This window comes from Varanus komodoensis, unplaced genomic scaffold (genome assembly GCF_004798865.1).
Source record: "Varanus komodoensis strain SLA01 unplaced genomic scaffold, ASM479886v1 scaffold44_3, whole genome shotgun sequence".
Classification (NCBI taxonomy): domain Eukaryota; kingdom Metazoa; phylum Chordata; class Lepidosauria; order Squamata; family Varanidae; genus Varanus; species Varanus komodoensis.
The window spans coordinates 7,442,958-7,459,623 of NW_025336010.1; the positions used below are offsets into that span (position 1 = coordinate 7,442,958).

Here is a 16,666-nt window from a genome sequence, read left to right on the forward strand (position 1 = left end):
AGAGGAATATGAGCATCTTGTTTACACTGCAATCTTATACATGTCTACTGAAAGGAAATCCACAGTGGGGCTTAACTCCCAAGCTTGTGTATATAGAATTGGAGCCTTAAGGCAGGGGCATGCTGGGACCTGTAGGCCTTTTCCCTGTCTGAATATGCATAGCCTTGCACCCTTAATGTTTCTTTTAACCCTCATCTTCTAAACCAGGGGTGGTGAAGCTGTTGCCAGGCTACTGAGGTTGATGGTTTCAGACCAATAAGGTCAGGAGAGCCACAACTTCATCACCCTTGCGCTAAACTGATATTACAGTAACAAGATTCATGGGAAAACTACAATCACAGTAAAAGTTTAAACAGATACTCTGTTCTCAGTTTGTTCTTTCCCTTCTAAAGCCAATGCGCTCCACAGTTACCAGTCAGAGTAGGCCTCTCTTAAGGGAAGTGTCTACCTATCTTATTTTCATGGCGATACACATTGCAGGAAGCAGGCATTGCACAACCAAGCTGTCCAACAGAAATTCCATCTGCTCTGAATAAGTGGTTATTGATATATAAAAAAGAAATGCTTTATTCTAAGAAAAGGAAAAGATACTAAAAACATGCAAAATTTGTGACTCAGATTGATTAGTGTTTACAGCAGGAGGAGCTTAAATGGGCTCCTAAACTTCTCATGTTTCCTGTAATGCATAATACACCCAGGTCCCTTAGTGTTGCTGCCTTAAGCAATCCTCTCCCCTCTTCCTTTGTTCTTGGGTCTGAGGTTCAGATTGCAGTTCTATTGTTTAGGAAGGGTTTTCAATATTCTCATTGTAGAAAAAAAAAAATCCAGCGATTAGAAATGAACTGGAGGAAACATAGAAACGTAGAAACAGAGCGAGTCAGAAGGGGCCTCCTGGGCCATTTAGTCTGACCTCCGGCACCAGCCGGCTCTGCTCACAACATGCCCACCATGTGGACGTCCAGCCTATCCTTGAACACCCGCACCGATGGGGCCTCAACAACCTCTCATGGAAACCCGTTCCACACCCTCGGGGTCCTGTCAGGAAGTGCTTCCTGGCATCTAAATGGAACCTTGGCTCCCTTAGCTTTGCTCCGTTGGAGCACGTCCTGCCTTCCTCTGCAGGGGAGAACAGGTTCTCCATGTGACATCCCCTCACATACCTGTATGTCGCCAACATATCCCCTCTGAGTCTCCTCTTCTCCAGGCTGAAGAGACCCAGTTCCCTCAGTCTCGCCTCATACCCCATCCCCTGCAAACCGGCCACCAAACTTGTGGCCCTACGCTGCACTGACTCTAACCTGGCTTCTGTAATGAGGGGCTCAAAACTGAGCACAATACTCCAGTTGTGGGTGCACCAGAGTCATATAGAGTGGTAGTAATACCTCTCTTGATCTAGAAGCCACACTTCTGGCTATGCAATCAAGGGTGGCTTTCGCCCTCTTGACCACCGCATCACACTGCTGACTCATGTTTAACCTGCAGTCAACCAGTACCCCGAGGTCCCTTTCACAAGTGCTGCTCTCCAGCCACTTGTCACCTAACCTGTACTTATGGCACCTGTTCCTATGCCCCAAGTGCAAGACCTTGCACTTAATCCACATTGAATGCCATCCTGTTGTCTCCTGCCCACTTCCATAGTCTGTCCAGATCCTTTTGGATCTGGAGTACCTGCTCCTCAGTTGTGGCCACTGCTCCAGTTTTAGTGTCGTCTGCGAATTTGATCAGCAGACTGTTCACCCCTTCTTCCATGTCGTTAATGAAAAGATTAAACAGGATCAGCCCCAGGACAGAGACCTGGGGGACCCCGCTTGTCACTGGCCACCATCCCGATGATTCCCCACTAATGGTTACCCTCTGCTTTCGGTCAGTCAACCATGCCCTAATCCACTGGACAGTGCTTTGGTGAATCCCAAAACTCCTCAGTTTCTCCACCAGGATATCATGGGGCACTTTGTCAAAGGCCTTGCTGAAATCCAGGTATACCACATCCACTGCATCCCCTCCATCTAGCCAGCGCAAAACCTTGTCATAGAATTCCACAAGGTTTGTCTGGCAGGACCTGTTTTTGCAGAAGCCGTTTTGTGTGGCTGCCAGCCTCCCTTCCCTATCTAGCATCACTAGATCTCTCTCTGTTATGAGCCTTTCCATTGTTTTTCCTACAATGGACGTAAGGCTAACAGGTCTGTAATTCCCCATGTCCTTTCTACTACCCTTTTTGAAAATTGGGACCACTGATGCCACCCTCCAGTCCTCTGGAACTTCACCCGTTCTCCACGAGGCCTCAAAAATGGAGGCCAGCAGGTGTGAGAGAACCCCTGCCAACTCTCTAGGTACTCTTAGGTGTAACCCGTCAGGGACTGGCGCCTTTGTAATGTCCAATGCCCTGAGGAGCCCCTCGACTTCAAGGGGGGGTGACTCTAATCTGTGCCCCTAAGTCCCCAGCCTCATCTAATCTCCTATGCGGATATCCCCCGTTCTGCTTTGGGGAGAACACAGAGGCAAAATAGTCATTTAGCATCTGTGCCTGTTCCCTCATATCAGTCACGGGATCTCCTTCCTCCTTAGTTAGTGGTCCCACCACTTGTCTCCCCTTCCTCTTCCTATTTACATGCTGAAAGAAGCCCTTTTTGTTGCTCTTGATATTCTTGGCAAGTCTCAGGTCATAATCTGCCTTAGCCTTGCGAAGAATCCTTCTGCAACAGGCCTTCTCCCCCAGGTATACCCTTTTGTCTATTTGCCCCAGTACCCATTTCCTATGGAGGTTCCTCTTTCGTCTAACCACCTCCTTTTGCATCCATGGCAGCACTCTCCTCCGCCTCCCCACCTTACTGACTAGAGGTATCATCAAGACTTGCGCCTCCAAAACCTCCCTTTTGAGTGCCATCCACCCCTCCTCAACTCGCTTACCTTCCAGTAACCTATCCCAGGAGACTTTCCCCAGTCTGGCCTTCAGTTGGCCAAAGTTGGCTTTCTTGAAGTCCCAGCTTCTAGTGCTCGACCTGCTGCACGTCCCCAGTCCACTGATCTCAAAGCAAAGGATGGAGTGATCACTCGCATCCAGAGCTCCCCTAATCTGTACTTCATCTATCAGCTCCTCCCTATTGGTCAAGACCAAGTCAAGGATGTTTCCCCCCCTCGTCGCCTCTCGGACCTTCTGTGTGAAAAACCCTCCCTCTATAGCTTCTAGGAAGCAATGTGACCTGGCTGTCACCGCCGAATGAGTCTCCCAACTAATATCCGGGAGATTGAAATCTCCCATAATTACTGTGTCTCTCCCCCGAGATATCCTTAGAATCTGGCCTGTCAGGACATCATCTAGGGTCTCAAGTTGACCTGGAGGGTGATAATATACCCCCACTGTCAGGTCTCTTTCCCTGTCAAAACCCCTAAGTTTCACCCAGACTGCCTCTACCGAATCCCCATCTGTGCTGCATTCTATCTCACTGCATCCTATCCCTTCCCTGACATATAAAGCCATGCCCCCACCTCTCTTTCCTTGCTGTCCTTTCTAAAAAGGTGATACCCTTCTATGTTCACATTCCAGACTTGCCTTTCATCCCACCAAGTTTATGTGATTCCCACCAGGTCATACCCTCCTATTCCCAGGAGAGCTTCAAGCTCTTCCTGCTTATTACCCATGCTCCTAGCATTGGTGTACATGCACCTCAACTCCTTCCCACCGCTTCCATTCCTTGGAGTTCCCAGCCTCCTCCTTCCTCCCATCCTCCCTGATGCCTGACCCCTCTCTGTAGGAGTCCTGTCAGTCCCTGCAGTATCTCTAAAACCCTGCTTCCAGAGCCCTGATCCTCCCCCCACACTTGTCCAGTGCAGACACGTTTCTGGGGGGCCTGAACCCACCCCACCCCCGGCTCAGTTTAAAGTCTTCCGGACGAAGCTCACTAGAGCATCTCCAAAGGACCTTTTCCCCATCCTCGTGAGGTGTAACCCGTCCCTTGCCAGAAGTCCATTGACAAGAAGCTGAGTGCCGTGGTCAAGAAACCCGAAGCGTTCCTTCTGGCACCACACCCTAAGCCAGTCGTTCACCTCGGAGACCCTCCTGTCCCTTCCTGGCCCAAATCCCTGGACCGGTAAGATCGACGAGAAGGCCACTTGGGCCTTTAGCTCCCTGAGTTTCTTCCCCAAGGCCTCAAAGTCCCTGTTGATCCTGACCATCCCCTGCCTGGCTATGTTGTTTGTGCCCCCATGGATCACCAGGAGCAGCTGGTGACCCCCGGAGTGAACAAGACGCTCCACTCTGTCCTTCACATGCCGGATGCGTGCGCCCGGCAGGCAGCAAACCTCCCATGTCTCCAGGTTGGGGCAGCACACCGCCGGCTCAGTGCCCCTCAGCAGGGAGTCCCCAACAACAATTACCCACCGCCGTGTCTTCCTGGTGGTGGTGGGTGGCCGTGCCCTGGCCCTCGTCTCTCCTGCAGCGGCCCCCTTGCTGCTTGTCATCCCAGGCTGGGGGTCCTGCTGGTCCCCCGAGGCCTCATCAGCCCCAGCCTCCCCAAGTGAAGAGAACCTGTTTCCCAGCCCCAGATTGGTGCCAGAAGGAGGAGGCCATGCTGGCCTCCTCCTCCTGTGGGTGACATACCTCCGTGTCTCCGTGGCTGCTCCTCCTGTGGCCTCTCCCTCAACCCTCTGTCCTGAGGGGGGCTGCTCGTGGGGGGCCTGGAGAGCTCTCTCGGCCCTCAGGCACCTCACCTCCTCTTCTAGCAGGGTCACCAGCTTGCACCGAGGGCAAGTGTAACCCTTCCTCTCCTGGGGTAGAAGGGCAAACATGTTGCAGCTGTCACAGCGGACAGCAACACCCGTGACTCCCGCCAAGGCCATTTCCTGGTCTGCCATTGGGATCCCTTTGAGACCTTATCTTGGTCCCCTACCTTGTTTGTCTTGCAGGTCCTCTCACTTGCCCAGTTCTCCCAGACAAAAACCCACTCGCGCATGTGCACACACACACAAGGATAAAATAAACTTAAATTTATAAAATAAATTTAAATTTAAATTGGAGGAAAAACAAAGCACAGCACAGCACCAAAAACAGGAAAAAAAAAAGAAGGAAAGAGGGAAGGGACGGGACGGGACCCAAAATCTCCGCATCCCAGGGAAGGGAAAAAACCCAAAATCTCCGCATCCCAGGGAAGGGTGTTCCTGGGCAGCCCAGGCCACAGCTAAGGGACGCAGACAAGGGAAAACGCCTTATCAGCCCCTCAGGCCGGTGGCCCCGCCTGTCCGCTCCCTCCTGGCCCCTCCGGCCTCTCTGGCCCCGCCCCCTTCCTCTCTGCTGCTCCTGGCCCTCTGCTCCCCTGCCCAGCTCCTTGCTTGCCTTCGCCAGTCCCCTGGCCACTCAGCGCTCTCTCCCAGCCTGTTCCTCTACTGCTCTGCCAAGAGGCCAGAGTCAAATAGCCCTTGTTCATCCAGCCAAGATTAGGTAATTAATAGAAAGGGCGTGGATTTTGCCTGGAAGCACTTTTTCTCTAGGGTTCTGGAAGATGGCAGGGGATTTATTCCCACAAGCAGCATGATCTTCTGCTGTCCCTGTACAGGCATCCTGTCAGTGATTATCATGGAAGTCAGGCTGGCATATGAGCTAGTGTGCTGGATTTTGATTGGAGGGTTATGGGTTCACATCTCCGCTCAGCCAGAGCCCTTAATGGGCAACCTTGCATTGCCTGCTATTTTCAAGCACACCTCCCCCCCCCCCAACACACCAGGTGTTGCTTTACGGGGAGGAAGCCAGGTCAGGACTGCTTAACACTTCTAATGCTGCTGCATGTCTTTTTTCTTAGCGGGGTAAGGGTGGGAGGACAGAAGGGTGGAAGAAAATCTTTCCCTGCCTTGCAAAGAGCAATGTAGGAAGCATACAGGAGGTACTAACTCTGGGTATAGACCCTGCACATAAAAATGCTGCAGCTCAGAGATGCAGGGGGTCTGCTCAGGTATAAAGGTCTCCCACTGGGTGAGATCAGGAGACCTCCATCCTTCTGCTGGCTTATCCAGTTGTTTCACAGCAGTGAAATGAAGGTGCCAAGGGACCTCTCCCCATTTATGGGATTTTAAAAGTTACCTGGTGGCCATAATGGGAAAACACAATGAAATGTCACTGAATTGAAACTGGCACAGAAATAAGCAACTTTAACTGACAAACCTGTCTGCTGGCCATGTTCCTGTTGGCCATATACAACTCAACAATGGTATGATTAAATCAAGTGTCAATCCCTTTTGAAATAGCAAGACTCAGTGGTGAGTTTGCAGGAAAGGGAGCCACTTTTTTCTTTTTTCCACGTGTGCCACATGATTTGTCTACCCGCTTGGCTTCCTGTGGCTTCTTTTCCTGCGGATTGTCCAAGCGCAACCAACATGTGCAAGGCACGAAGACTGGAATACAATATGTGAAGCAGATAACTCCAGAATTCAGGATTTGGTGTTGCAGCACTCAGACACTGTTGGTATTGGAACTGTTGTAAAACAGAAAAGAGAGAGCAAAATGCACTTAGGAATAGTTTGGACTAAAATAGTTTTTTCTAGTGTAGTTTTATGCAGAGCTCTGCAACTTTTGATGCATATATTTTAGGTTGGGCAGGGAAGCCTGCTAGCCATGCTTCTTAACACATGGCTCATGTTCTCCACAGCCCTGTCAAATAGCAAAGTTGTGGTACCTCCTCTGCCCTTTTCACATTTGTTTAAAAATGGTTCGTGTCTAAATTCTCAGTATTTTGAGCATGCTGTTGATTGAAAGATGAAAGCTTGGCTGGCAGAGTTAATTATACACTGGATTGCTTCATATAGGCCCTATTTGACAAGCTTGTGAAAGGCAGCCTTGACTGAGGATACCAGAGAGCCGGGTGCAAAGATTAGTAGTGTTGCATGCCCTACTGAATACATGACTCAGATTTGGTGGGAAATAATTAAACCTGTTTGTAAAAGTATACAGCCAGGCACTGCCTCCCGCTACAGGAGGCGGTGAGGAGGAGTTGATAAAATGTCCCTAGCTATACAGAGTTCATCACTGTAGAAATAGTGTTTGGGGGCAGGGGAGGGCAGAAATCGTGATCACAGACCAAACAGCCTTTTTTTCTAATTTGACTTTCCAGCGTGCCCTAAGTTTCATAACGTGATGGAAAACAGAAAAGAGAGGCCTTTGAGAAACACCTAGACCTCGCTTGCAACTTTGAATCACAAAAACGTTACTCTGGTATGTTTCTGTAGAAAGCAAACTTCTGAAAAGCAACTTGTGTTGGAAGATGGTGGGTGCCGCAGGCCAGCTGCTCTTGTGAAAGCTGGCAGTCTTTCTCGAAAAGAGAATGATGTTTCCTGCAGTGTGTTGTTGGGGATGCTAGACAGCCACTGCGGCAGACAGGTCAGTTGAACGAGATGAGTTCATACCCTGGAGTGTTCAGTGCTCAAAGTCTTGTTTGAGTCTTGGCTTGTGGGGAGTCAAAGCAGCAGTCCTGTACCCGATTCTTTAGAAGCAAGCTGCATTAACATAGAAACAGAGTGAGTCAGAAGGGGTCTCCCGGGCCATCTAGTCTGACCATTAAACTTGATGGAACTTATTTATTAGGAAAGTATGTATTGGATTTTATTATGAATGGAATTCTGTGCTATTCTTGCATCCAAATAATACAGAAATGCCCTTTGAAACAGTAAAATTTGAGAATATTCAGTAGTAATTAAACTGTGGAGACTTATAACTTGGTAATGGAATCATTATCTACTATCACCATCTCATCTTTTTTGTCCTCCATGAAATTATATATATAATATTTTATATATGTATATAATATATATATGTGTGTGTATCATTTATGTATATATAACCAAACACCAAAAGAAATAAATGGGAAATTACTTGAAGATGTAGATTACCAGCAATTGTTGTTTAGTCAACAATTAAATGGTTGACTCTGGTTACTACACCTGTCCATCAATTTTTTGAAAATTAAACTAATTACTTGGAAAAAGAAACTGTCATAAGTATAGATAAGCTGCTTATTGGAAATGGATAACAGTAATAATGCATAATAGCCCAAGTTTGGAGTAGCTACTGCTCTCCAATAGATTTATACACCCATTAAAGATGGGACTTTAGTATTCTTGTGTCATAAGCAGTAGGATTCTATGTTAGTTGGCTATAATATATGTGCCATCCCGAAATGAAGACCCTGCACAGTTTCATCTCATATATTCTTTAGCTGGTGAAATATTTGCCCTGCTGCCATACTAAGTCTGCCATTTTAAATGCACTTACTAAAGACTAAGTCCTGTTGAATGCACTAGAACTTGAATAAACCTGCATAGGATTATTTTACATGGTCACATGTATTAGTATATAACCAAGGATACTAAAATTGTGCAGTGCTAGATGAACAGCTTTCAGAGTTGCTTTGTGTGGCACATAGATGGATTAAATCAGATTTACAGCAAGTATGTATGGCATGCAAATATTTTCTGCATCTCTTCTAAAATCTAAGCTGCTTCATATAATCTATAGAAAGTTAAAATTTGGGCAGTCACTGGGTAGTCAATACTAGTCCCCTCCGGATGTTTTGGACTTCAATTCCTGTGATCGCTGATCATTAGCATGGGGCTTATATGATTTGTTGATTGATTTATTTAAAGCTTTTATATACTGCCCACTGCAAGCATCTCAGGGCAGTTTTACAATAAAAGCAACACAAAATAAAATGGAGCACAGCATCAAAAACTTTCACTAAATAAAACCTACCTTAAAAACCTATTAAATATTAAAATAATGGGAAAATAAAATAAAAAGGTTTTCACCTGGTGCCGAAAGGAATAAAGCTTTGGCACCAGGCAAACCTCTCTGGGGAGCATATTCCATAATCGGGGTGCACTACAAAGAAGGCCCTTCTCTGGGTAACTACCCTCCTAGTCTCCTTCAAGGAGGGGTTCCAGAGAAGGACTTCCACCTCTGATCTTAAGGGGTGGGAAGGCACATGGGGAAGAAGGCATTCCTTCAGGTATCCAGGACCTAAGCCATTTAGGGTTTTACCCATCACCAGTGCCTTAAGTTGGGCCCAGACTTGAATTGGCAGCCAGTGTAGATGGTGGAGGACTGGCTTTATATGTTGGTCCCTGTTAACATCCTGGCAGTTATAGTGCAAAATATGTGAAGGCCATCCTTATCTAACATAAAGAAATGTGTGTGTGTTACTACTCATTCCAATACTGTAGAAAGGTAATTGTCAAACTATAAGGCAGAAAATGAGCAAAAAAAGATGCATTTGGAGAGGGTGACTTTGAAACAAAAACTACAAAATGGACAGGAACGATGTTTAGTCAGACCCATCTTGGACCCTTCCCTTCATTTTGTTCATTGGACCAGTATACTAGAGCATCCAACTACTCCCTAATCCAACTACTCCACATATCCCTCCCTGTTAATGGATATGTGATGGGATGCTGGCTAGTTGCTGCTAAGCACCAAGAGGGGAAGAAATGTACTGGAGTAGTGTAACAAACCTTTCTTCTTCCATGACAGTCTTCCATGGAAGTCTGCCATATTTCAATTTGTTAAATAGTATATTTATCTCAAATTTGTGCTTTATATTCACAAAGTGACAGTTATGTCTTGGCTTGTTAGCCTGCCGTCTATAAATATTCTGTTAAAAATAGAATATACACACAATAAAATATACACAATTGACAATAGTTTGCATTGTAGGCATCTAGAGAAAGTCCTGTTAAGGGGTGAGCAGCAAAGGTAAAAAGGAAAACAGGAAATAGGGAGGGTCATATCTTGCTTTATCACACAGTTTGGAACAGGTAACACTTCTCGATGAAGTAATCTGTTCAAAGGCTGTGTAAATTACTCCTGGCCATCCAGGAAGCCCATGATAATGCCAGAACTTAACAATATGTGCCAATAAATAAACACTCTTTCCTTGCCAGTGCTACCAGCTTTAACAAAAAGTTGCAGTTCATTCAGGGGCAACAGTGCAACCCACGCAGGTAACTGAATTGGAGTCCTCCACTCCCTAAGGTAGTCACCTCCAGCCTAACCCTGTGAGCAGTCAGGTAGCATCCCAGTTTGGTGGAGCAGCTGTTCTGATGCTTGGTATATTTGAGGTTACAAAACTACACTTTAGGATCCTTTGAAGTATTTCTTCCTGTGTAGGCTAGTATACTGAATAAATATTTCAAAGTACCTTTTAATGTTTATTTTATTTACTGTGTACATTTCAGGCTCTGCCTGGGCACCCTTCCTCCCCTTGTGTGTCAGGATCAGCAATGAAGCACAAATTGGCCTTTGACAATATTAGCTTTGAGGCGGACTCCGAACATTCACCCTCTCTCCGTTCTCAGGTGAACACTGTTACAGTTGATATTTCAGGCATCACTTGCCAAGCCTGTGTACAATCTATAGAAGGAAGAATTTCCAAGGTAAAAGGAATTGTGACTATCAAGGTGTTTCTTGAACAAGGTAATGCTGTGATAAAATATGTGGAGCTGGAAATAAGTCCCCAGCAGATCTGTGAGGAAATCAGTGACATGGGATTTAATGCCAGTATTGTTGAGGCAGCACAGTCATCAGGACAAAGGACTAGTGAAGCTTTGGTTAAGTTCAAAATAGAAGGCATGACCTGCCAGTCTTGTGTTAACACCATTGAAGAAAACATTGGGAAACTTCACGGTGTGAAGAAAATCAAAGTGTCCCTCAACAACCAAGAAGCCACCATTGCTTATCATCCACATATAATAAAGCCTGAAGAACTAAGGAATAACATAGATGGCCTGGGATATGAAAGCACAATTAAGCACAAGCAAGCTCCGTTGATGCTTGACTTGATTGTTGCAGAACGCTTACGGCAGGTAGAGAAAGGACTGCCCGGTGGGCTTGATGGTGATAGAGCAACCACGGAAGACAGTGTACCCAGCACATCCACTGCAGTTCTGGGTGTGGAAGGCATGCACTGCAAATCCTGTGTCAACACCATTGAAAGTTCCATCTCTGATTTGCCTGGGGTGCAATGTATTAAAGTGTCCCTGGAGCAGAAAAATGCTACTGTGTGGTTTGACCGAAACCTGATCACTCCATCCTTTCTGCAGCAAGCCATCCAAGCTCTTCCCCCTGGCAACTTCAAGGTAACTTCTGGTGATGTGGAGAACCATGATGAACTAATTGCAAGCACAGCATCCTTTTTACCATGTTTATCCCGCAGTCTCCCTCAGGTGCACCCACACAGCGGATCTAGTACAGCTGTTATGAAGATTGATGGAATGACCTGCAATTCCTGTGTAAAATCCATTGAAAGTTCTATGTCCCAGAGGAAAGGTGTGGTGTATATATCTGTATCTTTAACTGAAGGGACTGCGGTTATATCGTACAGTCCAGTTGTAACCAACTCTGAAGAGCTGAGAGCTGCTATAGAAGACATGGGGTTTGATGCTTCTGTCCTAGCAGGTATCAAAGCTTTCTTTATAACCAGGATCTTGTGATTGAGAAGGATCCCCTTCATAATGATACACCAGCTCAGCAATAACTTGCATGATACTATAGTCAAACATACTGCAAAGTAGCTTTTAATTTGAAAAAAAAATCTGCTCTGCTACTCAACTTTGGGATAGTCAAACTTCTATGATCATGTTAAGATTCATCATACAAAACACAGGCCCCATCCCAGAAGCAGGTGCTAAATGTAAGATGCTAAATATAGTACATTAGATTACCTATTCTACACTAGTAAAATAGTTGTAAGGTCACTATAGTACATAATAGCACCTATCATGAAGCTCTTGGAGAAGGATGTTTTCTTGAGGCCATAACTGTAGCTTTTCATTAATCTGGAGCTTATGAGTTTAGCCAGGTAATGACAGATACAACCCTGCTTTCTGTTTTTCTGTAGAATTAATCTCCCTCAAAAAAGACAAAGAAGCTCTTTGGGCAACCATAAGCACTCTTCTTTGTTAACAGTAATAGCATTAGCATACAATTTAGTTTAAATCAGAGACTCTTCAAAGTAAATTTGCAAATCAGAGTTTGTGCACTTCTTTGGGCAGAGCGGTCTACTGAGACTCAGACACTGGGTCCTCTAGCGAGTCATTAACCAGTGTCATTAACCAAAAATCAAATGGCAGTATTCCAGTGAACTATCTGGCACTTGTTGGGAGAGGGGTCTCCCAAGAATACTGGACTAGGCAGGCCTCAATTTGATCTGCAAGATATGATCTTAAGGGGGAGTGCAAACTGGATCACTTAATGCAGTTTAGTTTAACTGTGTGAAGACTCCTGAGGACATGTTTGTGTTTTGTACGTTTAAAACACATCACTTGATCTTGGTAATAGTCCTGAACTACTACCAACTTACTGTAGTGTAAATCAAGCCAGGTCACAGAGTTCTGTCTCTAAGATGGACTGCGATTGGTATATTTCTTTAAACTGCTAATGAAATTTGTGCAAACAAGTACCCAAAACCCACATAGCTTTAGCAGAATTTGTGCAGAATCAGCTGATTGGTAGAAATTATGTTTTTTTCACAAATAACACAATGTTGATGTTTTTATTCTAGATACCAACATTGGGAGACCTACTGACAGGGGTGTGGAATCCACTGTGCCAACTTCCACTTCCTTGAGAAATGATGCTGTCCCAGAGTTCTTGTACAGTGATGTTATATCTCACAAAAAGAACTTTCCCCATGATCCTCCAAAGCTTTCCAATGCCGGAAAAACAGAAAGATGCTTTATGTTGGTCACAGGCATGACATGTGCATCATGTGTATCTAACATTGAGAAGAATCTGCAAAAAGAAGATGGTAAACTGTCAAGTGCTCTTTAACATCATTTTTAGGTTGCCTTCTGGTGTTTTGAGCAATGGTTCTCAATCACTTCCTGGTCATCTATCCATGTTGCTTGTTTCTAGCTTGGGACAAAGGAGATGGCTCAGAATCCTGCTGGCTACTGCAAGAGCAGTTCTAATTCTATTGGAGTAAATATAGTCTTTTAATTTTAATTTTATTTATTTGACAGTTATTTATGTGCTGTCTTTCAAAACATACATCCTCCCAAGGTGGTTTACTAACCAACTCATCATAATAAACAATACTAACAATTCTAAAAGTTAGCATCAGAAATCATTCATGCAGCAGTTAGAAGTGATATGGATAAAGTATGACTGCTGGGCTGGGTGCTTCCATCCTACAGACTTCTCCTTGGAAGTAGCTATTGCAGAAGGGCCTGTTTCCACATCAGAGTACCTAAAATGGTAGAGCTGTGTCAAATAAAACTTCTCAACCTTAAGGATAAATGGAGTACTGCTCTCACAGGCAGGTTGTTAGCTGATTCATGAAGTAGTCCAATGCCTGATGTAGTTCTGTTGTTACAGGGATAGTATCTGTGCTTGTTGCCTTAATGGCAGGGAAAGTTGAAGTAAAATATAAGCCAGACCGAATTCAGCCTCTTGAAATAACCCAGCTGATTGAGAACTTGGGTTTTGGTGCTTCAGTCATACAAGATTATCCTGGTGCAGATGGCAATATAGATCTTCAGGTAAGCATTGCAGGGTACACATAATTTGATACAGAGCGCATCAACAAGCAAGCTTTGCAAGTGGTGCCAGGGTGAATGCCTCCATAGTATGGAATTAGTCCCAGAAGGCTCACACTCATATTCATTTGGTGCCAAAGCTCTGTAGTCCAGAACTACCAACAAGCAAGTCTCTCTTTGTAATGCAGGTTTTAGTTGGGTGCTAGCAGATTCACATACGCTGACCAGAATCTCAGAGGCTGCTGTTGCCCACAGAGGGGGCTTTGTCTTCAGATAGCTGCCTCCTTCCTTCTGCTGCATCACAGCTGCTTTTGAATTCCATCTCTAATCCAAAAGCAGTTTGTAGTTAAAGGAAATGACATTTTTTGGGGTTCATGGGACCGATTTCCTGGTTCATCATATCCTGGCTGATCTTGTATAGTTATTAGATATAAGGTATAAAACCCTAACTATGCACAGATCCTTCTAGAAAAATGTTTTGAGCACCAGGGAAGGCAAGGGAGTATGAGGTGGCCATGTAATCTCTCCGAGAATGCAGGTGGAAGAGAATGCAAATGTAATTCTTCAAAACTTTCAAATGGTGGAAAAATTGATGCAGCAGCAACTGAAGTGGTCCAATCAGAAGTGACAAACAGCATGTGCTGAATGCATACATTTTAACAAAATCCATTCCTGGGTTGCTGAGAGGGTTCTTTTTGCTCTGAATGCTGCAAAGGGGAACAAGCTGCCACCGTTCTGTGATTGCTTGTGTGATCTTCATGCAAGTGTTCCAACACTCAGCATCTCTGATTAAAAGAATCTCTGCTATCATCTGCTGTTGCTTTGGAGATCCATTACTGGTCGGAGTACAGCATCTCTTTCAACCCGAGGCTGAATTCAGTTTCCAACAAGCTTTGGGGGTTAATAGAAGTGGTGGGTGGGACTAGAGGCAGAAGAGGTGAAACTTAAATTCCCATGATTTAGTTGACTGTTATTACCTAAAGATTAGCAGAGCCATTTCAACTTCTTAAAATGGATGGAGAACAGCGCAGAAGCCAGAAAACCACAGAATTAATGGTAGTTGGAGAGAGCTGGAACCATCTGGGGAAACTCGGAGGGCAGACTGTAACCCTAGGAAGGTCAAAGGCTTGGGATTCTCCACCCTGGGAGAAAGAGTTGTGGGCTGGATTGAGCAGGGGTCAGCCTGTGTAAGACTGCTTCCCATGTTAACATGAGCTCCAATTCTCTTTAGGTCCTGGGGATGACCTGTGCTTCATGTGTCCATAACATTGAATCCAAACTTACCAAGACACCTGGCGTTATTAGTGCATCTGTGGTTCTGGCTACCTCTAAAGCGAATGTCCAGTTTGATCCCGAAGTTGTTGGTCCTCGAGACATCATACAAATGATTGAGGTGAGCTGTTAAAATGGTTGCATTTCCAAGTCCTGGAGCTGTGGTCCTGGTATGCAGAGGTCAGTATCAGTGAAGTGGGCGTTTCCTGTGTTCATAGTTGGATCACTAGCAGTGCTTACTGAGCATGTAAAACATCCTAGCCACATTCTGTTTATTTATAATTGAATTTATAATCTGCTTAATAGTCCAACAGGACTCTCAACTGATTTACAAAACACATGAAAACAAAACAAGTAGTGACAATAAAATTATACACAACATAAGAATCAACCAATGATAAACACCATAAACACAAACCACAGCAATATTTAATATATAATATACAGTGTGCAGCTGAGAGTTTAAGCTGAGAATTAAAACAGTACAAGTTGAAATCTTAAACACCAACATTTAGTTCCAAATTTAAAAATTAATATATATACAAACTTAAGATCAATTATTAACATATCTGGAGAATAAAATTGTTTTTGCCTGGCACCAAAAGGATTGTAAAGAAAGTGCCAGGCAAGCTGCTGTTGGGAGGCTATTCCATAAATGGGGTGCAGCTACTGAGAAGGCCCTCTTCTGTTTGCCATCCTCCTTACCTCCTTGGAGGAGGGCTGCTTCAGAAGGGCCTCCAAACCTGATCTTAGGGGTGGGAGCAGGTGGCCCTTCAGGTATCCTGGTCCTAAGCTGTTTGGGACCATGTTAAGCCCACATGGCTTAACATCAGCCTCTCCCTTGTGCTTCTAGGAATCTATAAATCAAAGTGGAATCTCAGCAGTAGCAGGTGAGAAGACAAACACAGATATTATCATAGCATGGTAAACAGTATTTCTCAGACTCCTATCAAGTAAAAGAGCATTTTGTACTATCATTCTAGATTCTGGACTGTGATAACTTATCTTGCAACCCACTGAGGTCAACTGTACTGGCTATTCAAAGGTAGCATAGGTCTTGGTGTGTGTTTTGGTAACCCCCAACTATGCAAAAGGTCATTCAAGGATTAATGTAGTTCCTTAGGAACAAGCTGGAAATGTTCAGTTTCAAGATTATCAACACTTTATACAACTATTGTAGGGGAAAATAAGGAGCCTGACAGATGAGGTAATCGCCATGAAGCAACTGGGAATAACTGGGTTCTTTTTAAAGGATGTGTAGGAATTTCTAGCATTTTATTTCTTATTTTACTGGGTTTGAAATTACAACGTAAAGGAGACAACAGAGGAAATTAAAATTTGGAAAGTATTATGCATGCATAAAGGCATTTTATGGAGGAAATAAGGATACAAGATCATAAGGAATACAATGAGAAAAATATATAAGTGAGTTAGTGCTGATTCTCTTATACTGTTTAAAATAAGATATTTTGCTGAGAATATGAGTGACACCAGCTGTTCCTAAATTCTTGGAAAGTATGCACTGTGCATATAAATTATGGCCACATACTGTGAAATGGTTCTACTTTGGGAGCGTTGTAAAGATAAAGCATCATTTTAGGGTCACAACACCAACTAAGCTAATTTGTCTGTGGGGATGTGTGTTGGATTTAGACTTATAGGCATTTTGTCCTTTTTTTCCCTAAAGGGACTTGGTTTTCAAGCATCATTGGCTAAAAGAGATCCAAAGGATCACAATTTGGATCACAAACAAGAGATCCGACAGTAGGTATATCTGCAAATGGGCAAGATTGTAGTAGATGGGGCAGGCAGTGGGTTGAATTTGGTAAGCTGCTCCTGGCAATGCAGTCTGTCAGCACAATCAAGAAAGGCAATTCCCAAT

The 16,666-nt window shown here is 44.6% G+C and overlaps 1 protein-coding gene across 2 annotated transcripts in view; it reads left to right on the forward strand.

Moving 5' to 3' along the window:
* Positions 1-16,666, forward strand: part of ATP7B (ATPase copper transporting beta) — a 55,173-nt gene that overhangs the window by 15,833 nt on the left and 22,674 nt on the right. Inside the window, exons 3-8 of one of the 2 annotated variants that reach the window (XM_044444166.1) lie at positions 7,098-7,198; positions 10,213-11,431; positions 12,537-12,782; positions 13,352-13,515; positions 14,744-14,905; positions 16,472-16,548. In XM_044444166.1, coding sequence (XP_044300101.1) covers positions 10,258-11,431; positions 12,537-12,782; positions 13,352-13,515; positions 14,744-14,905; positions 16,472-16,548 — 1,823 coding nt within the window. In that variant the 5' untranslated portion in view covers positions 7,098-7,198; positions 10,213-10,257. Of the gene's footprint in view, positions 1-7,097; positions 7,199-10,212; positions 11,432-12,536; positions 12,783-13,351; positions 13,516-14,743; positions 14,906-16,471; positions 16,549-16,666 lie in introns of those variants that run through there. The other variant, XM_044444167.1, reaches the window with a different exon arrangement.